Consider the following 27,452-nt stretch of genomic DNA (forward strand, 5'->3'; position numbering starts at 1 on the left):
TTGGCGGGTGCCAGCTTTACGGCTTGCCGCGGCTCCCTGCCCCACTTGGCGTGGCGGCGGCGGCGCGTTGCCTTTCCTGGCTGCCCCGGCGGTTGTGTAACCCCGCCACGTCCCCTCCCAGGCGGCGGCGGCGCGGCCAACCGACGGGCCGCTCTCCACGCGCACGGCATCTTCTCTGCCTTCCCTCCCCAGGCGCTCCGTTTAAAAGCTGCTCTCCCCGCCGCCGTTTCCATCTGCGCGCCTCGGCGAGCCAGGCGGCGAAGCGCTCTGCAAACCCCTCCGACTCCGCTCTCAGCCTCGCGCGCCTTTCTGGCGCTCCAGACGCGGCTCCCCAGTTGCCCGCTGCCGCCGCGCGCCTCTCTCCACCCGCTTCCCGCCTATTCTGAGAGAGAAAGCGCACCAAAGCGATGAGGGGAGCCCTGTGGCCGCTGGCGCTGAGCTTCTTCTGCCTGCTGCTGCTGCTGCGGCCGCCGCCCGGCTGCCGGGCTCAGCTGTACGGGCGACGCTTCGAGGAGCGGGCTTGCCCCGAGCGCTGCGACCGCGCGCGCTGCCCGGAGCTGCCGGCCGGGTGCGCGGGCAGCGGCGAGTCTCTGGACCCGTGCGGCTGCTGCCCGGTTTGTGCCGCGCAGGAAGGGGAGCCGTGCGGGGGCCCTCCGGCCGGGGAGCCGTCGTGCGCCGAGGGGCTGCTGTGCGTGGTGTCGCCCGGCGGGCCCGGCGTGGCGGCCTCGGCCACCGTGCGCCGGCGGGCCAAGGGCGGCCGCTGCGTGTGCGCCAGCAACGAGCCCGTGTGCGGCAACGACGGAAGGAGCTACGGCAACGTGTGCCAGCTGCGGGCGGCCAGCCGGCTCTCCGAGGGCCAGCGCCAGCCGGCCGTCATCGCCATCCAGCGAGGCGCCTGCGGGCAGGGTAAGCCTCCAGCGGGGGAAAGGGCTCGGAGCGGGCATGGCACATTAGGAGGACCCCTCGGGTGCGCAGGGCGCTACAGCTGAGCTGGCGTCCCATGCTGGGAGCATTTGTTTTTTGTGTGCACTCTGCATATGTTCAGGAGTTCTTTAAAGAACAACAACTCGACGGCTTTCCAAGGATCAGGTCTTGTATTGAAATGGGAAAACTGGGCCAATTCAGATCTATTAATAAGGCAATCAAATGAAGATTGTAGCCAAACAGAAACGCATAGGAGCCAACACCTAGCGGGCCTTCCGCCCCCCCAATAATATATTTGAGAGCCCCCCCCCTGAAGTTTAGTATTGCCATTCAAATGGTGGGTGCGCACCGTGTTATGTGATCGATTATGTGGGGCGGGGCTTACCAGCCCCCACCCCAATATTTTATTCAAGTTGGCACGTATGAACAAAAAATAAAGAAGAAAATACCGAAGAGAGCCAGCAGGTTTCCCCCCTTGCGTTAGATTTGCTCCTTTAAAAATCAATCAAGCCATCAAAACCTCAGTTGGTTTCCTGCTCAGTAATGAGGGTGTCTGTGTGGGGGGGGGCGCTTTTTGGGCTACAGTTCCCCAGCGTCAGCATCCACCTGTTTTGTGTCCTATTTCTGGCCGCTAATGGTGGCAGCACAATAGAGAGCTCTAAAGTAGAACCACGGGGATTACTGATACGCAGATGGCTAAGAAACCAAATTCCCTGGTCAACACCTTGGAGAGTTCACATTATTCTCTCCCTCTTCTCCCGGTCCATGTAAACAATAGCTGTGAGCCGTAACACTGTCGGTGGTGGAGAGGAGAAAGTGTGCTGGGAGAGACGTTTGCATATGGATCGATGTGGTCTGATTTAGGAGACAGGGAGAGGTAGTTTGTGCTTGTGGGAAGAGGACAGGAGTAGGATTGGGTAGAAAGGTAATGAACTGGAAACAGAGGCAGGGAAACATCTGGACTTGATGGTGATCAAAGAGAAATGAGCATGTGATGAGATGAAGTTGGAAAAGCCCATTTTTGGGTAGGCACACTGAGAGGTGATCTGATGGTGATGGAGGGTTAGTTTTTGTTCATTGTTTTGCTGGATTCTAGAGTGAGGATGGAGAGTGTGAAAGAAGCCAATGTTGCTCCATATTTCTGTTGCTTTTTTAAAAAAGTAAATGATCAGTAATATAGATTTGATTCTTCTCATTTTTTTAAAAAGTACAATAACTACCTATAAGCATATCCTCTAATTCTGTACTATATAATGTTATGAAGCAGTTGAGCAAGACAACATAGGGTGGTTCAGACTGTCTGTGATGGTGTTACATCCATTGATCATAGTCCTTTGAATATTTAGAGCACAATCCTGTATAGATTCAGATGTCAGCCTGTTGCAGCCTTCATCGTGGATAATGTCTCCATATATCAAGGAGCTAGTTTTCTGTTACTTACATTTGAAATCTGTCTTTTGCTTGAGGGTCATTAAGGGCCAGATTACATAGCAGGTGAGTGCTTGCTTAACTCTTTCTACTTTGGCCATTTCCCCACCTTAACTTCCCCTCACCAGCTGCTTTTCCCCTTTGCAGGGCAAAATATACAAATACTTATATGTTTCTTCTGTGGCCAGAAAACCATGCAATTGTGAATGGAAAAGCAGCCAAGAGGAAAGGGTTAATCAGTCTCCTTTCCTCCATTCAAATTTCCAGAATCTTCCAGTTACTTTTCATAAATATCTATATTCATATTAAGAGACAGTTATGCATCTGCTGTGTAACATTTGGCTTGGCTTTACTCTAGCTAAATATTTTCATTTTAAAGAATATTATTGAAAAGCAACAAGAATTATGCCTTGACTAATCTGCTACCTGCTGTCTGCTTAACACTCCCACACACATTTACCTGGGAATGAGTCCCACTGAATACACTAGGTTTTGCTTCTGAATCAACATAGGGTCTGTCTGTAAGGCTGCAGTCCTAGCACAACTAGGAGTAAAGGCCAGGCCAGACTAGATGTGTGATAAATTTGTGGGCAAAAATGGGTCTGCCATTGTTTCATTGTAGAGTGGTGTTGTTGAGATGGGGTAATTTAAAATGATCAAGTGTGAGGGGGGAAGTCAATCCTTCCCCCTGCTCCCCTGGTGTTTTTTAGCTGTTTTTCTTGCAGCAATAGAGGTTGGTTCATTAGGGCAAAAGGGTCACTGCTCTACAAACATCTTGTCTCCCCTTCATCAGCCCTCACCTTCTTGCCTTCTTATTTACAGTCAGGGTGTGGTTCTGCCTGTCTCAGGGTCTGGCTTCCTGCCTTCTGCCCCATCAGTCCCAACAATTACTAACCACCATTGTCTCCCAGTGAGGCTCCATGAAGTGGATAAAATCCCTTTAAAAGTGGCTTGGGGTGTAAAAGGAGGGGATACAAGGATTCAACTCTGTCAGCCCTCCACCTGCACTTTAAATCATCTCCACCCAACCTGGTTTAAAGGGAATTAGCAGGACCTGAGTTAAGTCCTACCACCATCTGCCCATTTGCATCCTAAGCCCTGTACAGCTCAATTTGTAGGTAAATGGGCCTTGAGGAATCTGGCTGCATGTATGTTATACTTTGATAGCTAGTAACAGTGGATCATCTGGTAATACATGCAGTGAAAAGTTCATTGGGCTGGCGACAGAAGTTTTAAATGTGGGATTCTAGAACTAGGCTATGTGGTCTGGAATGCACATAGACAACTTGAGTATCTTTGAAGTACCTCCGTTTATAAGAATGTGACAGAAAGGTTATATAAACATCTGGCAGACATTGGGATAGAAGGTATGGGAGCAAACACTTCATTCGAAAAAGAAAGGCCTGAAACCACATTTTATTAAAGTGGAATAAATAGCTGCTTTGATGTTGGGATAGATCTGTTCTTTACACATTGAGCTTTAAGGAATCTAGAGTCCCCTTCCCCCAGTATACTGTATACAGAAACATACTTCAAGCAGCTGTTGAAGAGAATCAAAAGTGGTTGCTAGATCCTTTAACCATCCATCCATTTCTACATTGCAGGTTTTCATGTTTACATACTGTTTTTTAAGTCCTTAGACTATTTTACACATTTTGTATATGAAAATAATATGGGAACTTACTTTATATGAAACCATCCCCCCACAACAACTGTAGCTGGAAGGCTTAATCTAAACTTCTGTGAAGAGCTTTATGAGTAGGTGCCCTTGAGTCAAGTGACATCATGGAAAATAGAATTAGATGTGCAAAGTAAGCAGCAACAGTGGAATGAATGGTTGCTGAATGGTTGCCACAAGCCTATGGACCTCTTCTTGGCAATACTAAAACCCATCTCATCAGAAGCTGCACATTATTGGTTAGTTTGATATGGTGCATTTTGTTCGAGGGTAGACAAAATAAAGTTCATGATGTCCTTTTTATTAAAGTGTATAGAGTAATCAAGCTGATCAGTGATGAGAACCAGTAGGGAGATCCAGCATGTTTTTTTGGTCAGGGGAGATTTGAGCCTAAATCCTGCTCAGCCAAACTTACAATTGAGCAGAGGTGCGTATGATCCCACTTTCAGACAGAGGGCCTTCTCGGTAGTGGCACCTGCCCTGTTGAACGCCCTCCCACCAGATGTGCAATAAGCAACTATTTTACTTTTAGAAGACAACTGAAGGCGGCCTTGTTTAGGGAAGTTTTTAATGTTTGATGCTGTACTGTTTTTAATATTCGGTTGGAAGCCGCCCAGAGTGGCTGGGGAAACCCAGCCAGATGGGCGGGGTGTAAATAATTAATTATTATTATTATTCATGCAAGTTACTATTATGTAGCCTAATCTACTTCACAAGGCTGTTGCATGCAGAAGGTTGTAAGTTCAAGCCCTGGCTTCCCCAAACCCTGAAGAGCTGCTGCCAGCCAGTGTAGACAGTACTGGGCTAGAAGGAATCAAGGGTCTGGCACAGCATAAGTCAGCTTCCTGTTGTTGCAAAACTGTATTCTGTGTAGGAACAAAGATGGCTTCACTGCAGTACTGTTTAAGTGATTAGGGTTCAGGATTAGGTTGTGTGATAACACAACTCTTTCATGCTCAGCTGGTATATAAACTTACATGCGAGTATAGCCCTTTGAGTATGGTGGGACTTTCTTAGAAACATAGAATTGTAGAGTTGGAAGGGATCACGTGGGTTATCTAGTCCAACCCCCTGCAGGGGGGCTCTCTTGCTCAAGGTGGGGCTCAAAACCATGACCCTGAGATTAAGAGTCTCATGCTTAACCGGCAGAGCTATGCTCTACTGACTGAGCTGTGCTATGTAAGCATACATAGAATTGAGCTATCCGTGACCTAAAGAGCCTTCCAGCATTTTGACAGATGAGACTGGCCTGACCTTGTGTTATAAATTGCTGTTGAAGGCTATATGCCAGCTAGAACATGGTTTGGCTTTCCAAAAGATTAGTCATGTATTATTGATTCAAATGAATAATAATAATAGTTTCAGAATGGGTGCAGCTACAACTTTTAAAATATTTTGTCTTCACCTCTTCAGTTCATGGCTAAAATAATTTATTTTATAACTAAATATGAAATAAACAGCTGTGATGCTGCTCTTCAGGAATAAGCAATACAAATTTTTTTTTTGTAAAACTTTTAACTGTTCAGGAAGTTTTCTTTTGCGTCCTCATTAAAAATGGCAGTGCCCTTTTGTTCTTGTTTTGTTTTAAATTTGTATTGTGTCCAATTGGGAATAATTTGAATTCCATTCATTGTAATTAGCAGTGTGATCTCAAAGTCTATCTTTTAAAAAAATGTTTGCTTTAAGCATCACAGCAGTACAGCTGTCTTGTCCCTACAAAGTTTAAACATTCCTAGTTGCTGAAGGAAATATTGCAGAGCATTCCTACTTCCTGATCTATGCTGCTGCAGGGGGTTTGGATATAGTGGATATTTCCCTTATGCCCAGCTCTACTTGGTCCTACCAGCACAAGGTGACAGGCATAAGGCCCTGAAATGAGGCAGAGCTGACAAAAGATATGCTGGCCTCGGTCCTAACTTGGACAAGCAGACAGAGGGATGTGATTTGGGTCTCTGTGCTGCACTAAACTGTAGCCAGCACAGACATTCAGGGCAAGTAGCAGGTCCTCGGTTACAGAGGGGGTTGTGCCACTTCATTCAGCCACACAACCTCTAGGCTGGGAGTTAGGATTGCCTTTAAAACTTGCTTTTCTATCCCAGAAGGCTATGAGTGGAAGATGTAAAATCAAAATGGGAAAAAGTTCATTACTTCCATTCAGTACAAGCCCATGCTTGTTAAGTGTGTGCCTATCAGTACTTGAAAAACATATTTTGCTTTCAACGACAATAGGCAAAGCAATGTACAATCAATACATTAGCAAACACAAGAATCTAATAAAACAGCAACAACCATAGTTGCCAGCGGAAAAAACACTAACCTCGAATTCCTCAGCAGTCTTATAAAAAAGTACATGAACCAGAAACTTAAATGGGTGCTCTGAAGCCTACCCAATACATGTATATCTTCACAAACTCTCCAGAACCCTACAAGGATTTATAAAAGGATAATGATTCAAATGTCTGCTAAACAGGACTCCCTTGTGGAAGCTTCAACTTGTCCTCCTGAGAAGATATGAACAGATTTTAACAAAGATACAAACTAAGATACTTCAGTCCCTCTGAGGATCCATCCCCGTACAGATGAAAGGATTTCCATCCCTCATGCACACTGAGCTATACACATGGGTTTATCTGTCCCTTTGATCATTTAGCCTGGCCTTTTCTTCTTCCTCTGTAGTCCCCTGAAAATCTGCTGCTATGGGTTGGGGGACACTTGGGAGTGGGGTTTGGCAAAAATAAAAAATAAAAAAATGCCCTCATGTGAACGGAGGAGCAACTTGGGATCTGAGCCCAAAAACTTATTCCGTTGGCTTCTGCTAATAGTGCAAATTTCAGACATTTTCAGAATTCTTCAGACACTGGCTGATTCCACCCCCCTTTCAGCACCTCTGACATCATTTAATTGACAAAGTTGGACAGAGCAGTATTTAAATGTTGCCACCTGTCTAGTTTTTGACCTGATTACCCAGTTCCTAGGCTTCTCGTCTGGTTTTCAGACATCTCTTTGTTTCCCCCACTACTTTCCCCCTCTTGACTGTAATGTGTGTGCTATGAATATGAGCTACTTTGGAGGGGTTTTTTGGAGAAGCAGTGTGTGCCTGTGTTTCCTCCGGCTGGGGCTTTGTCGGGATGTCAGTAGGAACAAAAGAGAGGGACTGGAAAAGCAGGTCTCATCCCTGAGGCAGCAAAAGCAACTTTTGGGTCCTAGGTTTGTTCTTTTTTATAGCAACATATAAAGGATGCTTGAATGGTCTCAATAAACACGCCAGTGTGTAATTCTGGGTATTTTATTTCATATAACTTTCTCAGGGAGTACACTGTTTCCCTTTTTACAAAATGAGGTTCTTAATTGAAATACGTTTCAATGTAATTCCCAGGATTAACATGGTTTGCTCCTTTTTCAAAAGGATAGCAATGAGTTCCAGTGCACAGTTCTCCCTCCTCCCTCTGATCCCTCCTTTTTGCAAGCGCTTAATTGGACCAAGAGGTTGAAGTGCTCCTTTACCACCCCCACCCCCAAATCACTGCTTCATAGGCAGGGATAGGAGTGTTGCGTGCTCTGCTATTGCTCCTCAAGTGCTTTTGCCTCTCTGGAATGTTTCCTTGCACTGTGACAATGGCTCTCGCTTGCCTTGATGGAGGATTGTACGTGCTTAGAAACCCAATGCTTTGGCATTGTTGGCATGTAGCCTCCTGTCAAATCCAATGCCCCACCCACCTTTGCCTCTTGTCTGACATGTAACCTCACCTTCCAGGCTGGAGAAGCTCCACCATCGTCGCCCTATTTGTTCTGCTGGCTGATGAAGCTCCAGCCCAATGGCCCAGCCACCTGTTTTGTGGGGAGAAATAATGTGTTCCTCAAATGTTTCTTTTTCTGGGCATGTTGTGTTCTTTGTGCGGCTGGTCTGCTCTGCCCATGCTTAATAATCAGCCTATCTGAAAATACTGCGGATACTTGAAAAAAAACAAATGTTAATAAGTCACAAGACTCCTTAAAAAAAACATTAAAACTCCACATTCATATTTGTTGTAGCTGCAAAACACTTGCCTGAAAATAGGTCGTCTTTTTCTGAATGCAGCTTGAGATATGGCAAGGCTCCAGTGGAAGAATGCTAAGAATTGCTATAGACATACCCTCGTTGTATGAACTTGGTCCGCTGATGGAATAATCAAGACAGCATTTTCCTGGAGATTGCAAATGAGGGAGGAGGTATGCTAGATATGTTGGATCTAATACAAGCAAAATTTTGTATGATAGAAACAGTGCTCTATCTATTGACTTTTGCTCAAGTGAGTTCATAAAAAGCTACTCAAGTTTCAGAGCGTATGTCGGTCGAGAGGCCAGCTCCACGGACTATACAAGCTGCAGCCCTGAACCTGCTGTGCTGGGGAAATGTTTGCTATAATGAAGTTTTACTAATGTAAAAGATAACATAACTATTTGCAAATACAGTGCTTAAGTAAAACATAATTGTTCCTTATGTACAATAGATGCTCCAATCTAGCCATAGTAACCTGCCTGTAGAAACAGGTTCTATGTGTGGACCTGCTTTAGGAGAGGTTCAGGAGGCCACTGGACAAGGAAAGTGTGTTTTCATTCAGTATCCTGCAATGGACTGGTAGTCCATTGGTCAACATTTTTTTTATGCCCAATTGCTCCATCAAAAATGTTTGCAAGTTGTAAGATACAAAGATTCCACATGTTAATGTCACAGCTCCCTTTCTTGGATTTGTAAATACACATAAACATATTTATATGTAACACATTATGCCTAAGGCTCTAACTACACATGCCATTTATTTTATAATTGTTCTCGAATGCATGTTCCTCTGCTCAAACAACAACAACAACAACAACAACAACAACAATAACAACAACAACATTGCTACCATGGAACCCACTCTTCTGAATTGAGGCCCTAGCATGGAAAGGGTGGGGAGAAGGGAGGTTTTAACAATTTGCAATCATCCAAATCTGGGTCATGTCCCTTCTGCCTTCCATTGACACGGGAAATAAGCTCCCCTTAAAACAGGAGATTTGAAGCAAATTGCTACCATGGAAGCCAATGGGCCCTATTAGGGTTTAACAAAGGGTTAAAGCCTTATTGTCACCTAATCCAGATTGGGCACTTCATGCTGATAGGGGCCTTTTGGGGGTGTGTGTGGAGGGCTTGCACTTTGGGGTAAGCTACAAAGTAAAGTATCCTTTTTTGTAATAAATTTTTACCTGTTTTCAATTACAGTCCAATAATAGCCTCATTTATAACAATATAAACTTATAATACAATTATTAATACCAATCATTCAAATACCAGTAAATAAACTGTTGTCACCATTTTCCCTCTCAGCCTGGAAAGAAAAGCGGTCTATCAAATTGCAGTTGACCCAATAAAGAACCTTATCAGACTCCTTTCATCCTTCCTTCCAGCTGAGGATATATTAGCAAATATATTTCCAATTAAATTTAATTCCAATTCCTCTTAGTGTTATTCAGTTCACTTCATAGATAATAAAGGATGGGGAAGAATCAGCCCTAAGTTTCCATCTAAACCAGGCATCCCCAAACTGCGGCCCTCCAGATGTTTTGGCCTACAACTCCCATGATCCCTAGCTAACAGGACCCTGGAGGGAATGTGCAAGGACGATTGTTACCCTGAATCATCCTTGTTTTTCCTTCGCCAATGATCTCCTGCTGTCATGGGGGCTGCCTCCATTAAGGCAGAGCGGAACCGGAAGCCACAAAGTAAAGTATCTTGTGTACTTTGGCCTTGCATGTACGTGCACCATAGCTGCAGAGTGCTTGCTGATAAATCATGCCAATTTTATTATGAGGTTGACTTTCCCAGTCCTTGGACTACTGCCTGGGGAATAGAGTGAACTTCTGAGACCATAGTAGTTGGCCATTCTTGGTCTAGATGATTAATTGTAGTATGAAGTTCTCTGTCTCTTAATGTGGACCTTAGGCTGAACTCTACCCCCCCCCCAAAGTTCTGGCATGCCAAAGAAAAGCAAAAAACATTACAGAGTAAAACACTGATGAACTCTTTCAGCACATGCTAACTTGCTCATGTGTATGTGTGGCAGCATCCCATTGAGAAAAGTGAAGCAAGTAAGCTAAAGCCTTGCTACTTTCTACCTGTGCACAAATAAGATGATGAAGAAGAGTTTGGATTTGATATCCTGCTTTATCACTACCTGAAGGAGTCTCAAAGCGGCTAAAATTCTCCTTTCCCTTCCTCCTCCATTCTTGACCACTACACCACACTGGCACACTGAAGATGCATTCATATTGATTTCTAAATTTAGAGCAAGCCTTGGGAGTGAGTGGACAAGTATTAATTCAGGTGCAGACTTTTAAAACGTTTTGATTGAAAACTTGATTATCCTTTCTGTTACACAAACGTTGCTGAATTATTACCAAAAGCTTATTATGCCAGATTTAGGAGAAACACGTGGCTGGAAGTAGACTTTCAATGTGCTTGCTGAATTCCAGGAATAAAATGTTGTAAATGGGATCTTGGATTTCAAACATGTATCCAGATAAATTTGTAGCTAGTTGTGAAACAAACATAAAATGATTAAACTCCTAGGCACTCATTTTAGTTTGCTTTGATATTTGACTAAGATTTACAAAGCTTCAGCACTATGTAGGAGCTGTCTTTTCCATCTTTCTGTTAGTATTTTAGGTTTTTTGTTTTGGTCTTGTAGGCTATTTTGTATTTATTTATTGAGACATTTCATGGAGACAGCTGGCTCTTTGTGCCTACAGCAATACTCTCTGGTATACTGAATATTAACACTCATCAAACATTCTCTTTCACTAGAACATCCTACTAAATGGAATAGCTGCATCCTGTTTTCCAAAAGATAAATGTCAAAAATTTACATAAAGCCCAAATGTGGGTGCACATTTTTGTTACCACATTGAGTCCTATTTTCCTTTGACCATTTTATTTCCCTTCAGCATTGTATCCTGGCCATCAGAGTAGAAGTAATTATGAAAACCCCATGTTTTATTTATTATGTTCTTAATTTAATTGGCAAAATGAGTAAGAATTTACCTTTCAAATCAAAGCAGGTAAATGTAGATAGAAAGTAGGTCATGGATAAAGAGTTAGTCACATTGGCTTGGTTCAGACCAAACACCAGACCATAGTTTAGTGCTATATGAATGTGCCTCAAACTCCCACATCCCCTCAACTCACATGCTGTGATTGCTTTCCTTACCACTTGTTTACAAACCATAGTTTCCCATTACATGTGAACCAAGCAAACCATGGTTTGGCAACATACAGGAGAGAGTTGGATTCACAGTGTACAAGGAGAAGAGTATCTATGTGAGGGTGAGGCTGGTTCCTGTCCTGCTGATCTACGGTTTGGTGTTAAATCTGAACATCCTCTTAAAATCCTGATAGTTCAGTTTTATTAACAAAACGTAATTTATATTTTAAGACATATTTAATCTTGGCTTATGTGAGTTGCTCATGCAAGCAACTCAAGGGAGTCCTCACTACAGGCTTTGAAATAGGTTGGGCCAGTGCTGATGGTCCACAGCCTGACTGGTGAGGATGTGGAACAGAATGCAGAACTGTGCACTTCAATACTCCACCCTCTTAAGTGAGAATCCCCAATTACGCAGTTTAAGGGTTAAGTTGCCACATTAACAAACGCTAATGCTAATCAGGATTTGCTCTTAATAAAGCTTTCTTTTAACTGAGGTTTGATGCAAGTTCAGAATCCTGCTTAAGAGGAAAAAAACTAGCGAGTGTTAACCGTGGCTAACATTAATGGCAACAAATAACTCTTAAGGATGCATAATGTCAGTGGGTAGAATTAGTGGTATAAAGGGGAATCCTGTGGTTGGTGTATGATCCCTTAAACACCATTAAAGATGGACCAAATTATGTCAGCAGGAGCTTATATTACTTTTCAAGTTTCCTCACTTTTCACCTAAGTGAAAACTGGCGTTGTGGGTTAAACCACAGAGCCTAGGGCTTGCCGATCAGAAGGTCAGCCATTCGAATCCCCGTAACGGGGTGAGCTCCCATTGCTCGTTCCCTGCTCCTGCCAACCTAGCAGTTTGAAAGCACGAAGTGCAAGTAGATAAATAGGTACCACTCCTGCAGGAAGGTAAACGGCATTTCCGTGCGCTGCTCTGGTTTGCCAGAAGTGGCTTAGTCATGCTGGCCACATGACCCGGAAGCTGTACGCCGGCTCCCTCAGCCAACAAAGTGAGATGAGTGCCGCAACACCAGAGTCGTCTGCGACTGGACCTAATGGTCAGGGGTCCCTTTACCTTTACCTTTTACTCTATTTGAGACAGGGTCTGTAATGACTCCTAGTCTTGTCTGTTTCATTATCCCCACTGCATATTTTGCCTTCTTAGAAATCATTTCCAGCATTGTTCCATATATTGTATCTGAGGCTCCTGAGCAGAACCTTTGTAAGACAGGCCCTTTAATGCTGGAGTTCATTTGCTATAGAAATGCCCCAATCCCCATTTTTCATCAGCTACTGAGTATCTGTCAGTCCTGGGTTATTTTAGTCATTTGGCACTGTTCTCCTTGGTTTATTTCCCTTCCTGTCTCGTCAGAAAGCTTTCTTCCTCATTGATTTTGAAGATCAATAAATGCTTCTTGAATATTTCCCCTGATGTAATTTCCAGACAGCTTTGATGGAGCGAATGCAAAATGCTATAAATAATGGTAGGAAGCCCACTGGCAATATTTGGTAATTTTAAGGGTAGCTTCTTTTGCAGCTTGCCAAGTTTTAATTAAACTTTATGCTAGCCATCTTTGATAGAATATTATAACCATTTCAAAAGTAGGGTTGAGAAATTGTGGTTAAATGCGATTCACCATGACTATTGCAGTTGAGAATAGAACCGTTAACTCATGAATTGTCAACACCTACTTTAAGCAGTACACTCACTTTTCTTTACCAAGAAATGTTCTATTTTCCTGCTTTTCTTGCCGATGTTTTGTAGCAGCTGCTACCACTATAGTTGTGAAGATGTTCGGCTGATTCATACACCACTGACTGTGGTTTACAATTTAGCAGGGAAAAGACTTCCTGTTTAGAGCCAAGCTATTCCTGCATGAAGGAACAAACATGACTGCGTTCTTTATTTTTTATTTTAAAAAAATAATTAAAAGGGACTAGCCTAGCCAGGAACTAGACTAAAAACTGTGAATCCCAGGTTCAAATCTTAACTCAGAGCTGTTTCATCCATTACAATTTCCAACGTGGAATTGTAGTGTAGGAAAAAAGTATGTACATTTTCACATTTGAAGGGCAATGAGTTTTTCTTCTGAGACACACCAGATGGGCAGGCAACACTGAAAATAAACTTTAGCCACACTTAAAATAGCTTTATGCTGTCATATTTTTCCTCCTTCCACCCCGTCCCTATTTTGTTTTGTGCCTTGTATTTAAAAGCAGAGTCTATCTTTTTTTTTTCAATTTATCTGCAAACTGCTCAGGGGTCTTTTTTGGCTGAGAAGTAGAGCAAAAATGCTACAAACAAACAAACAAACCATTCACATTGAATGAATTTATCCTATGTAGAGGTCAAAGAAGTGCCCATTCATTAGTTATCCAGAGTTTTGTTTTCCTATAACAGATGTTAAGCAAGACATTAGAAATAAAGGCTGTGTTCATGGAAACAGACACAAATACTGTTTTCTGTAGTGGTTGTTCAGGACTAAGCAGCTTTATTATTTACAAACAATGAAGAGTGCATCCTCTTGTGTTTTACAATGTTGCATAAGGTTTTCTATTAATGACGATGTGCCTGTCAATCTGGTTTCAATTCACATGCCCTGGTAGATAAAGCAGAGCCAGCGAGAAGCACTGCAGATTTGGGATTGTAACTAAAATTATTAAATGGTTTGTTAATATACAATAGAAAAGGGGGGGGGAGGAATATGTGAATTGACCATATAAGAACATAAAGGGACATCCATCAAAGTTCTGCAAGAGGGATGGCCTATCTGTTATCCTCCAGATACTGAATTGCATCTCTCATCAGACCCAGCTAGCATTGCCATGGTCAATGATGTAGTGCAGCAACACCTGGAGCCATAGCCTAGGACCCTAGCATCTCTGCTGTATAGTGTAAACAAAGCAGCACAATATCATGGCAACAACAACAACAACAACAACAACGGCTATGCAGTGTGAATAACAGCATAACCACAGGAGAATTCACAATACTAACTATAATTTGCATAAGAATAAGTAGCAAAGCAACCAGTAAAGAAATCTGAATAAGAATAAAACGAGGACCTATTTGTCTCTCCAGCCCATTTCAGTTTAAAGCACTGTTTTACCACTGCTCCCTGAAGAGCAGTGGTCCTTGTGTTGTAGCAAGCTACTCTACACATGGAAAAGTAAGCTGTTTGAGGCTCTCCAAGTGTAACTTTAAAAACTCCAAATTAAACAGCTTGACTAACAGTGCTGCTGCTCTCAGCCTTTGGAGAAAAGGATTAAGATTCCATGGACCTATTAACATGTTTTAACTTAACACACATGCTTCTAAGGGAGGCAAAAAGATCCTGAGAGAGATGAAGGGGGTTCATTGGCTTTTGGCACAGCACAAACAATTCAAATTCTGATTGGAAGGGGATTGGTTGATGCACACCGCTATCTAAAAGCACTACTTAGGAAAAGGTTGGGGTGAACACGTGTCTTCTGCAAGATCTATTACGGAGAACGTTCCTTTTATTACGCACAGAGAATTCAAACTATTACTTCTGTATATTTATTGCTTAAATATAATTTTTATGGATTGGTAACACTGTTCAACAGCTTCCGTGCATACATTATTTGAAACATTATGTTCAATCAGCTTTCCCTATAGTTCTCTCTAATCCTGGTGAAACATCCTATGTTGCATTTAAATAATTGCTCCTGTTTTTCCAAACACTATAATTACTTCTTTCTTTCATATCCCTTACCCAAATTGTGACCTTGCATCTGAAATGTAACCATTATGAAGAGTAATATGTTAAAAAATACGGACTAAAAGAGAAAAGGCGTGCCAATGTTAGCTTTTCCTTTCCATTGGGGTGGGGTGGGGGGGAATCCCTGGCATTGCTTTCACACTGAAGTCATACATAACTTTGGTTTCTGTGCAGAAAACGAGGTATGCTCTGACTTCATGAACAAACTGGCGCTGATCCTATAATGCTGTTCTTTCTCGTTGTCTTTTAAACGTTTTCTTTAAGGTCTATGGAGATCAGAATCTTCAGTAAAATTTAACTAGCTCTCTTTCACGGGGCTGTAGACTTTCTGTTTTTCAGAAGCTATCCATGTTGCCACACAGAAATCTATCGACCCTCTAGGCACATCACCATAAACCAGGTCTGCCAACTTTTCTGGGCCTGCGGGCACATCTGCAAACTGAACAAACTGCTGCGGATGCCACAGACATGCCACAACCTAGCACACACCACAACTTATTCTATTAGCTACAGCAGAATGCTTTTTCATGCCTCCTTTCTATTTCCAGCAAAAGGGGGGGGGGCTGCAGGCACTAGGGAAAACCTGTATGGGTTCCTGCCACAAACCAGACACAATGGCTAAGACCCAGACTAAGTACTCACTGGTTTCAATGGGAACTAAATTAAGTCTTAAAGATGTAATTTGTCCCAATGATTTCACAACAAATTTAGTCTGCTTTGTGTCTGGAAAAGTACTCTGGAGTAAGAGGGAAGCCTAGATGTTCTCACCATCTGTAACACATGCAAAGAAATGTATCTATTTTCTACATTTTTAAGGAACTTGCTGTTGATGGAAACCAAAACCTGAATATAAAGATCTATGGTCTATGGACCATAAGATCTATGTTCTTAATATTTAACTTTGAATAATGCAGTAGTGAATACTTTTGGTGGTTGGGTCTGTTGCATGTTTTTGGCATTGCATTTCTCTTATTCAAAGCCTGTTGGTGCACATACAGTGTCTATTTAAATAGTTCCAACCCACTTTCAGCTTATGTGTAGGATGGAATATGCTTAAAATGCTCTTACTCATGTGCTGGGCAGTGAGTGTGCAGAATCAAGAGCTGTGGGAGTGGCCAAGTGGCTGATCTATCAGTCAGTAGCATAGCTGCCAAGTCTCCCACTGAAAAATGCGGGATCAGCAGCGGTGCGGCACCGGAAGTCACTTCTATGCGTGTCTGGACATGCATAGAAGCGACTTCCGGTGCCGCTCTGCCCGATTTCCGGTGCCCATACATGGGCAGAGCGGCACCTGAAATGGAGCCTCTGGCAGGTAGGAACTCCGGGGGATTTCTGGGTTTTTTTTTTCTATTCGGGAGAACAGTGGGAAATGGATTAAAATCCGGGGGTTTTCCATGAAAAATGGGAGACTTGGCAGCTATGGTTTGTAGGTTCTGGTTCAAATGTGGCCTTTGTCATTAACATACTAGACAAGCCACTCTCTTATCAGCCTAGGCTCCTCTCCCATTTTACATATGAAATAATAATGGCCAGTCTTACAACTTTGTTGTAAGAGTTATATTGTATCAGTGTTAATTATTATTATGTGCTTCCCAGCACTGCCATATTTTGAGATGTTTCTGAAGGATAGCCTTCTTAATAAGCCACAACAACTCCAGCAAAGTGTCTTGTGTTGCCTACAATATTAGCATAATGTCCATGGTAAATCTCTTCATCACTAAAGAGCTGTAAGATTCACCTGAACTGTGTGCATGTATGTGTAACAGAGACTGAAGGTGTGCATTGGTTAATCTTGCAAATTAAACTAGGGCAAGCTAAGACGACCCAATCTCACTGCTCACACTGGGAACACTAAAACAGATGGACAGAAATGCTGTGGACTAAAATGAAAAGAAAAGAAAAGCTTTATAAAAGATTAATTGCTATGGACAACTGGTAGATTGTGCTCCTGTGTTTGCTACTTTTTATTTCTCTCTTCTTCCTGCCATGATTCTAGACTGACAAAGAGCAAGGATGGGGACTGGGAGAATGGTATGCAACAGAAACATCTTTTCCCATGCTGAGAGACACTCTGAGGAAAGCACTGTCCCCCGAGAAAATAGCTTGAAAAATTGTGAGGTTCTTTCATTTGTTTTCAGCGAGGAACTTGAGAATGTGTTTCTTAACTGCTCACAGAGTTCCATTATGAAAGTCCTAGCAATCTGTGTATGTAGAAGGCAAGATGTTTTCCATTAGATCCGTTTCTCCCCCCCCCCCACAACATCTGTTGCAAAATTGTGTTATACAACTCAAATGGTTTGCGCAAGAATAACGTAAGATACACAAGAAAAGCCCTTCTGGGTCTAACCAAAGGTACATCTAGCCCCAGCATCCTGTTTCTAACAGTGGCTATCCAGATGCTTCTCGGGTAGCTTGGAAGCAAGGCATGAAAGCAGCAGCCCTGCCCTGCCCTGCCCACTCCACCCCAAGATACACTGCTCCACACCTTTATTTAATATTCACGATTGTAGCTGTTGATAGGCCTGTCTGCAAATTTGTCTCTTAGACAACTCTTAAAGTTGTCTAAGCCAACATCTTACCATTTTTATCTTTTGGAAGCGAATTCCATAAATTAAGCATGTGTTGTTTGAAGAAGTCTGTTTTTTTATCCTTTATTGAATATCCTGCTAATTGGTTTTATTAGATAACCCTGAGATGTAGTATTAAGACAGATGGAGGGCAAAACCCCTTTTTACAACCACTTTATCTACATGCAGATATAATTTTATAAATGTTTTATTACCTGTTGAATTAGCCTTTCCTCTGAGATCCAGCGTCGAGGGCCTTCTGGCGGTTCCCTCGCTGCGAGAAGCAAAGCCACAGGGAACCAGGCAGAGGGCCTTTTCGGTAGTGGCGCCCGCCCTGTGGAACACCCTTCCATTGGAGGTCAAATAGATAAAGAACTACCTGACCTTTAGAAAACACCTAAAGGCAGCCCTGTTTAGGGAAGTTTTTAATTTGCGATATTTTAATGTATTTTGGTATTTGTTGGAAGCTGCCCAGAGTGGCAGGGGAAACCCAGCCAGATGGGCGGGGTATAAATAAATAATAATAATAATAATAATTCCTCTGAGAAAAGATACTCCAAATCCTGATCTTACTGGTTGCCCTCTTCTCCAGCTTTATGGTATGCACTTTGAGGTGGGTTCAGTAGAACTGTACAGAGAATTCTAATGAGGCATTATTATGTACGGTATATTAGCTGTGGTGTAGTGTGTGGTGTAGCCAGTGTGGTGTAGTGGTTAAGAGCGGTAGACTCGTAATCTGGGAAGCCGGGTTCGTGTCTCGGCTCCTCCACATGCAGCTGCTGGGTGACCTTGGGCTAGTCACACTTCTTTGAAGTCTCTCAGCCCCACCCACCTCACAGGGTGTCTGTTGTGGGGGAGGAAGGGAAAGGAGATTGTTAGCCACTTTGAGACTCCTTCGGGTAGTGATAAAGCGGGATATCAAATCCAAACTCCTCTTCTTCTTCTATGGCCAGTTAGCCCTGGTGATCATTCGATGCCTACTGACTGGTTTTTGTCGTCCCCCCCCCCAAAAAAAAGACTCCTGAATTTTTGAATTTTATTGCTATTGATGCTGCATTTTATGTTGTACTCTATGCTGTTTTAAAGTCATATTTTAATCAATGTTTTATATTTCCTGTTAGCCGCCCTGAGCCCGGTTTTTAAACCAGGAAGGGCGGGGTATAAATAAAATATTATTATTATTATTATTATTATTATTATTATTGTTATTATTATTATTATTATTATTATTATTATTATTATTATTATTATGCGTTTGAGCCCCACATTGGGCAAAGGATACCCGCATTGCAGGGATTGGACTAGGTGACTCTTGTGGTTGCTTCCCACTCAACAACTCTATGAGTCTTGAATAAAGCCTTCATACTTTTTACAGCTTTCTTGAATCTGATTGTTAACTATGCTGGTATCCTCATGAACATGTTTGGCCCTTCTGTTAAAGCTGAGTTTCTGTTACAATGCTTTCAAACAGCCTTCAAGTGTCCTGAACAGATTTGACCATTCTGATGCTCCTTTCAACTTACTTTCTGTCTGATATGATGGTTTGAAGGTGTTCTTTTAATAGGCCATCTATCTACAATGTATGTTCCAGGTTCAATATTCTGCCTGAATGTTAGAAAATAATGGGTTTTTTGTTTTTTTGCTTTTTTACTGTTTCAAATTTGAATTTGGACTTGGAGAAAAGCTGACAGAAAGTTTAGGCTTGACTCTGCTGAAATGTAACATTGATGTGGCTGCAAACTTTGTTCTTTGGGGATCTCTGCAAGATCCAGTTAAAGGCAAACCCTAAATTCCAGTATGCTCTGTGTTTATATTTTGTAGGTATTGCAAAGGCACCATAAGTTTCACCATATGGGATAGACTCTCTAAAGAAGCTACCCTTTGAACCTCCTACTGTTTGGGAAAACTGGTCGGGGGCTGCTGTCTTCATAGCAATATCACAATATCATGCTTTTATATCTAATTAACAAAATTAAAAGACAACTGGGTCAGTTGTCATCTTTAAATTTACTTTGCCCAGTATGCAACGTGTGGATGAATTTATAGTTGAACTGTTTAGTGTAGTCGTGACTGCCCAGACAGTGATTTAAACTTATGTGACACTTCAGAGAGTTAAGTAAATGCTGGGAGATCTGGTTCCCCACCTGTCCCCCCCTTCCCCCCAGTCATTAAATGAATTATGAAGTGATGGTGTGTCGTTTCTAACCATAGCTAGGTATCTCTTGCCTGCTGTTACTTAGAAATCGCATGGTTTTTGTTCCACCGCAGTTGCCATTTCTTAAAGTAAGACGAGAGGAATTTTCATGGAGCACAGCAGTGAGGTCTGCCTCTCCTTCCAAGGAGAATGATTACTCTGAAGAGCCATGCATTCATGTTGCAAATAGATAAAAATTGGATAGATCTAAAAAAAGGATAATTGTTTATGTTGTGCTAAAGTTTCATTTGCTACAAAAAGACAGAAAGTAACACTATTTGATTATAAATAGTATTTCTGTCTCTCCTTTTTTGCAGTAAATGTAACTTTATAACAACATACAAGATGAGAGTTTTATAAACAATTGTCAAAGCAATTGCATTTTCTTCAGGATTTGGTGGCTTAATTGTTCTGGCACAGGTTGGACAGCATCACTGTTGCATGCCACCCCAATCTCCAAGCAGTGCAGGATTCCAGGGGTTCCAGGCACTTACTCAGGGTTCAGTTTCTTTGGAATGAGGGGCAGTGGAGACCATGGTGTCTTTATGATATCTGGTTTATTTATACATAAATACAACCTGAACCTACAATGGTTAATGCTCACAGCTTTAACAACCCCAGAAGGTCTTGTTTCTCCCTTAGTTACAGCCTTGGATTCAAGCAAAAATCAAGCATGGCACAAACTCTCTGGCTTCTGTGTGCTTCTAGCAACTCTCTCACACAGCTTTGGCTATTGACTTTCTCAGTACTCAGGGGAGCAGGGAGAGGGCCCACCCTACCCATTTCCCCTCTAGCACAGAGCAGCTTCCTTTGTCAGACTATCCATACCTTGCCCTTGCCTGGCTAATTCAACAATGGAATATACCATTAGATTTTAACCCTTGCTAGATCCAAGAACTAGAAGGGATTCATACAGCTTAACCTACCCCACAACTCACAACAGTACTTTGATGAATTGAAGCCTGAAACTAGCACTGACACCTTATACCTGTGTAGTCTTTTCTTAATGTTTTTCAGTTGTTTTTTGTTTTTGTTTTTGCAGTTTATGGGATTATGGCTTTGTTATAGCTCATGCCCCAGTTAGAAAAATTACTGTCATTGGTTTTTGGATCAATAATTTCGGTCCAGGGAAAGTCTATTGCTAAATATTTTGGCAGGCTATTGTGGAGGTATTCCTAGAAATGAGACACACCTGTCAGTTATAAGAAAAACAGAGCAGAATCATGAAGAGTGGTGGCCAGAAGGATCTGGGCCATCAGTAGCGGCTGATGGGAGGCAGGAAAGTTAATTGAATTGAGCTTGAGTTATAAAATGCAATTGTTAGGGCACCTGGGAGGTCTGACTAATGTGTGGTTTTATGTTCAGGTCCTGTAAATATTGTTTTACTGAAGTGAACTTAGAATGCTATTATGGGCCATTCCCATAATAACCACTCCCTAGAGGTGAGTGTACCCAACCCTATTTCTAGCAGGACACCCGGCACAATGCAGATTTCTACTCAGAGGTTTGTGCTGAAGTCTGCAAGCAGGTAGGAAACAGCAGCAGGTGGGAGTGCCACTGTTTCTTACTTTCTTCATACAAAGGAGAGAGGATTCTTAATCTCTTTCAAGCCCTCTGTACATGCCAGAGTGACCTATGGAAGGGCTCATTGTTGTCACAAATAGTGACTGGCTAGTAAGCCAAACCAACATTTGTTAACTCAAGAAGCTAATTATACATAATTTTAGCAGTGTGTTAAATATATATTTTGTTAGAGTAACTAAAAGGAGCCTCTGCTGAAACTGTGATGCTACTATATTAGATGATATATACCGGTAGTTCTTACCTGGCATTTGTGAGAAGAGCACATAATAGAGATGAGATAAGTGGCACAGTTGTGCCCGGCTCTGCTATGTAGGTAAGGATGTTTATGGTATGGTTATATGTGAAAATGCCCTGCCTTGTGGCAGCCTTAGGGGTGTGGTGACTCATTTGATAAATATGAGGATGCTAAAACTGAGTAATCTTTTTTGTAATATAATGATACCCAGTGTTTTTATTGGAGCAAGTTCCCCCCACCCTTGCAATTTTATTAATTAAAAGTAATCTCAACAACAGTCTTGCTGTGAGCTCTCAGACTGTTTTTTTAAGAAATGTTTTTCATAGATATCAACTCTGTTTTTAATATGAGTATTTTGCAACTCTTTACTGCTGACATTGATGAATTATGACAAGTGTTTTATTTTTCATTCCTCAGGCCAGGAAGATCCGAATAGCTTGCGGCACAAATACAACTTTATTGCAGATGTGGTAGAGAAGATTGCACCGGCTGTGGTTCACATTGAATTGTTTCGCAAGTAAACAAGAAATCCAAGTTTTATTATTTAACGGGTGACTTTATGGGTTTTGTGTGCTGTTGTGAAAAACACTGATATATTTAAATGTTGTTTATGAATATAACATTATGTGTAATGTATGAATAGTATAGCATACCATTATTTTCTTAATGACCAGCTTTTTTAAAAAAAAGTTAATGCATTAATATACAGGTGAAATTTGGAAAATTAGAATATCGCCGAAAAGTGCATTTATTTCAGTTATGCAACTTATTATTATTTTCTTTTAATTTTTACAAATGCTTTCTTTTGGAAATTCCACAGTAATAAAACAAATAGATACAATAATACAAAAATAAACATCACTATTACATTTCATACGGTAATTACATTCCATTTATAATTGACCCGCCTAATGAGAAATAATTACAATTACAACAAATAAAGGCTTGACATATCTTGCTTTGCATGTCATGCATCTATCTCATATATTGGTTTCACCAATAAATAAATAAATGCACTTTTCGACGATATTCTAAATTTCCGAGTTTCACCTGTATGTGTTGTGAAAGTCCTTTATGTGTCATATTCTAAGGTATCATGAACCAAATATATCATAATCGTGTGTAGTGGTCATAGAAGCAGATTGTCTTTGCTCTCTTCAGAAACTGCTTTGCTTCTTGATCTTGAAATTCCATGTCTTTTAGACTGCCTTTTTCAAAGAGGGAAGTTCCTGTTGCCAGTGGCTCAGGGTTTATTGTTTCCGAAGATGGACTGATAGTTACGAATGCCCATGTGGTTACCAACAAGAACAGAGTAAAAGTGGAACTGAAGAATGGTGAAACACGTGAAGCTAAAATTAAAGATATTGACGAGAAAGCAGATATTGCGCTAATAAAAATAGACACTGCGGTAAGTCAATGATGAGCAAGGGATTACTTATGCATCTGCTGTTTGATTGATATTGATATATTCTTACATGAAAAAAACAGATTTATAGCAAACAATGGACTTGGAAAGAAGTGTGAATATATTTACATGCCAAATATATAGTTGAATCAAGTTTAAATAAAACTTTCAACCATATCAAGATACTTAGGATGTCAGTATAGCAACGGATTCAATACATTTTGATTTGTAGTCATTTTAAAATTCAACTGTGAGAGTGATGCAGTATGTCATCAAAAGGGTCTAAACTTTGTAGGGCTGCAAACTGGCAAAGTTGTTCAGCAAGACTTTAAAAAAAGCACTGCATTTTTTTAAAAAATCCCCATTTTGTATGATTCTGCAAGCATGTAAGAGCAACTTAGCCATAATATGAGGAGCTGATATAAATGCCAGAACCAGTTATTTGAATCATAGAATTGTAAAGTTGGAAGGGACCCTGAGGGTCCAACCCCCTGCAATGCAGGGATCTCAGCCAGCAGTCTCCAACCAATTTGCAACCATTCTGGACCCTGATTACCATAGCTTTGCAAGTGTGCTAGGAGATTTATTGCTGCACCATTACCCATTATTACCCATCTAGAAAGAGAGGCAATGATTGGCTGTGATAGAAATACACACAGTTGACATTGATTAAGTATTGCCATGCACATGTTGACATACAGTCACGTGTTTCTACAGCCATGCTTGGACCTGCTGCTTGTGTGCAAAGGCTGCACATGAGCAGAATAGGAATGAGCAAGCCAAGCTCTGCCCCCATGTCGCCATGCCTGCTGCCCACCACAGGTTAGGAGGGCAAAGTCTGAAACAGGGAGCCTCCTCTACTTCTGAAGAATTCCTCTGTGATGTAGAACTCTGCTGAATTGTGTTCTAAATAATGAGTCCTCACTCTACCCTCCAAGTTGCAGAGAGCAAAGGGGCAAAGGTTAGTGAGCTCATCCCCACTCCTGCATACATATGTGCAGCCCACCAGAATAGGGCTCATGTATTTTCAATATCTACTTCCAATGTCTGCTACTCTTTGACATGGCAGTGCTCTGAATAAAGAATGCAGAGATGCTATCTAGGGCTGATGAGACGATGAGTGATGCAGTCCAACGACATGCGGTAGGTTGGCCTAATGCCACGGCTGAACCTTTCTTGTGTTTGGACCTGAATATACTCCTACCACGCACTCTTCAAGCCCACATACAAAGATAGGTCAATATGGCTGGCAAATTATTTTTGCGGTGTCAAAGCAGGCTGTTAATTCTGCATGGCTGCCTTCTTAACATGGGGTCACCCTGGGGCAAAAGGTACTTGCCTTTTCCAGGGCGATGCTTCCTCCCATTCATGTGCGCTACAGAGTCCAGCTGGGAACACAGGCTGTTACTGTGCAGATGTGCCCTAATTCAGTACTGCGGCCTTGGAAGGGGAAAGCACAATTAAGACATAACTCAAGTTCTTTGGAAAACAACTCCTGGCGTGTGTTTGATTTCTGTCCGAAAAACGTAGCAAGAATAATGTTTGTTTATGCCCTAGAGTGCACTCTGGTTTTCATGTGGTGAGCTTGCTTTGCCACTGTATTCATGCTATTTCAAAACCTCCCATTAATGCACTGCAGGTGTGTGTGTGTTGTGTTATACAATTTGGCATATTTAAAGGGACAAATGCTGTTTCGTTTTCCATCGCTAAGTGCTCTGGGAAAATTAAAACACACACACACAATACTTTATTCATCCTATTGGGGCTATTGATCCAGCAGTTACTAAACTGCTCAGTCATTATCACATGGCTCCATCCTACTTGGCTGGATGCCCCCCTTTTTTTTTTACTGTGCTGCATAAACGTTTTATTTAAATATGCAAAGAGAACCTCATGGGGGAAGCATAGCTTTGAAATGCTGCACAGAGTGTTTGGGAGGCCAGCTTTTCTTTTCTTATGTATTATTAAGGATTTTCATGTCGGGGCATATATCTATGATAAAAATCTGTACACATATTTTAAAATATTAGCTCATTTCAGATAGCTGTGATCAGCATAGGTAATGGGGATTATCCTCCCACGGCTTTTTAGGGACCTGGAATGCTGATTCAGTGCAACTGAGAGTTAGCAGAAAGAGTGAAAGAAATATTTTTTAGTTTACATTTTCCCAGAGGTTTGGGCAGGAGGAGTTAAGAACACGTTATACAGTGGAACCTCAGTTTATGAACACCTCGGTTTACGAATTTTCGGTTTATGAATGCCGCGGACCCATTTGGAACGGATTAATTCACTTTCCATTACTTTCAATGGGAAAGTTTGCTTCAGTTTATGAACGCTTCAGTTTATGAACAGACTTCCGGAACCAATTGTGTTCATAAACTGAGGTACCACTGTATCTATGTTGAGAATACAGTGGGTGTAGCTTCCTTAGTTTACAGCGGTGGACACTGTTGCAAATTGGAGTTTTGGCAAGGATTATCAGAGGAAGTAAGCAGATGGGCATACACAGTAGCTGAGTTCAGCAATTTCCTTTTAAGCATTGTTTCCTGGATTATTTTATGTATTATTTCTGGAAAGGATGAAATGCTCCTGTGAAATGCTGTTCAGTTACAGTATTTTAGCTAATGCAAGGAGGCAGGACAATCCAAAGGGGGCAGAGAAAGGAAAATGTGAAGCAGAGGATCTTCCAAAGCCAAGCCTTGCTAGATTTATTCTGTGAACTGCTCTGAGACCTCTGGGTATAGGGTGGTAAATAAATTCATTACATCATCATCATCATCATCATCATAATAGCACTGGCAGAACAGAAGGTGGAAGACCAGCATTTCTACCAACTTTCTATGCTTTTTTTTTATTCTTATTTTTTAAAAAATCTTTGATCCCAATGGAAAGCAAAGTAAGCATGTTGGCCTTAGGGACTGTGTACTCTCCAACCCCCTAATCCATGGGTAGGCGAACTAAGGCCCGGGGGCCAGATCCGGCCCAATCGTTTTCTCAATTCGGCCCGCAGACGGTCTGGGAATCAGCATGAGTAGAATGTGTGCTTTCATTCAAAATGCATCTCTGGGTTATTTGTGGGGGCATAGGAATTTGTTCATATTCCTCCCCCCACCCCCCAAAAATATAGTCTGGCCCCTCACAAGGTCTGAGGGACAATGGTCCGGCCCCCTGCTGAAAATTTTTGCTGATCCCTGCGCTAATCTGTGCCAAAACACATCCTCCAAAGCACCAGAGGGGGAGGGATAGCTGTGGAGGTTTCTGCAACTGCAACAAGGATGCTCCATCCACAGAGAAGCAGATTCACAAAACCCTGTGGCCCCAGGACACCTTAGGACTGCATGCTAGGGAGTTGTATGTAGTCACATCATCACACATAACTAAAATCTACATAGTTTCAAAACAAGTAATTTTATATGGCTTTTTGAGCACATTTCAACTTCTGTGCATTACCTGCAGCCTATTAAACTTCGTTCACTATATGCAGCATTCTTCAGTTAGTTTATTAGTTCAATTAGTTTATTCCTACTAAGAGGAATATGTTTAACAAAGATTCTGACTGGGAGTATTAGACAAGTGCTCTTCTAATTATAAGCATTAGGCAATTGAATAGTGAGGGTAAAAACTTACCTGCAATATCACTTCCCTGCTATTTTGCCACTTACACTTCCATTAAATAAATAAATAAATGCTTAATTTGTATAGCACATGGGCTTATTTATCATTTAATTTGATAGTAGTATTTAATGCATTTAAAAATGATTGTTGACTATATGATTATTTTAACTGTATTTCTGAAGCAGAAGGGAATATTTCCTCCTTTCGCCAGATAATGAAAATATGAGTACTAAAAATTCTGTCATGGGATATGGAATGTCTGCGGTAAAGAAAAAAGCACAAGGCGACTTACTCTAAAGATTCCACACCACTGACATTTCTAAAACTGCTGTGTTCTTTCATTCCCAAGCATGCAATTTTCCTTTAAGTGATGGACTTCTGCCTTAGGACAGGCTGCTTTTCTAAACAGGAAAAGAAATTAAATAAAGTATTGAGTTACAGGCACCAGTAGAATGAACTGGTTTGCACTCACTAACCCATTTTTCCACGGAAAAGAATTTAGCTCAAATGAGAAACAGATCTGTTGGGATGTCCCCCTGCAGTTTCCATAAGGTTGTGCTGACCAAATGGAGATACATAGTAATATGGGATAATTTGAAGACATCTTGAAGAGTGAAGGTTCTTTATTAACTTTGTTCTCTAGGGAGGGAAGTAAAAAAATTATTTCTGGAAAACTAACATAAGGGAAGCCCAAGGAAAGGAAGGGAGCTGCGAAAGTGAAACCATTAGTTGTCTTGTAGGGAGTTAGTCAACTGGTCCATCTAGCTTCAGGTCAGTTTTTGATTCTCTCTGACCAAATACCGTAAGTCTCTCTCTCTCTCTCTCTCTCTCTCTCTCTCTCTCTCTCTCTCACACACAC

At 41.7% G+C, this 27,452-nt stretch overlaps 1 protein-coding gene across 1 annotated transcript in view; it reads left to right on the plus strand.

Moving 5' to 3' along the window:
• Positions 1-27,452, plus strand: part of HTRA1 (HtrA serine peptidase 1) — a 52,398-nt gene continuing 24,946 nt past the window's right edge. The window contains exons 1-3 of the mRNA XM_035138717.2: positions 1-906; positions 21,991-22,090; positions 22,777-22,981. Coding sequence (XP_034994608.1) covers positions 408-906; positions 21,991-22,090; positions 22,777-22,981 — 804 coding nt within the window. The 5' untranslated portion in view covers positions 1-407. The remainder of the gene's footprint in view (positions 907-21,990; positions 22,091-22,776; positions 22,982-27,452) is intronic.

The sequence above is a fragment of the Zootoca vivipara genome, chromosome 5 (assembly GCF_963506605.1).
Source record: "Zootoca vivipara chromosome 5, rZooViv1.1, whole genome shotgun sequence".
Lineage (NCBI taxonomy): Eukaryota > Metazoa > Chordata > Lepidosauria > Squamata > Lacertidae > Zootoca > Zootoca vivipara.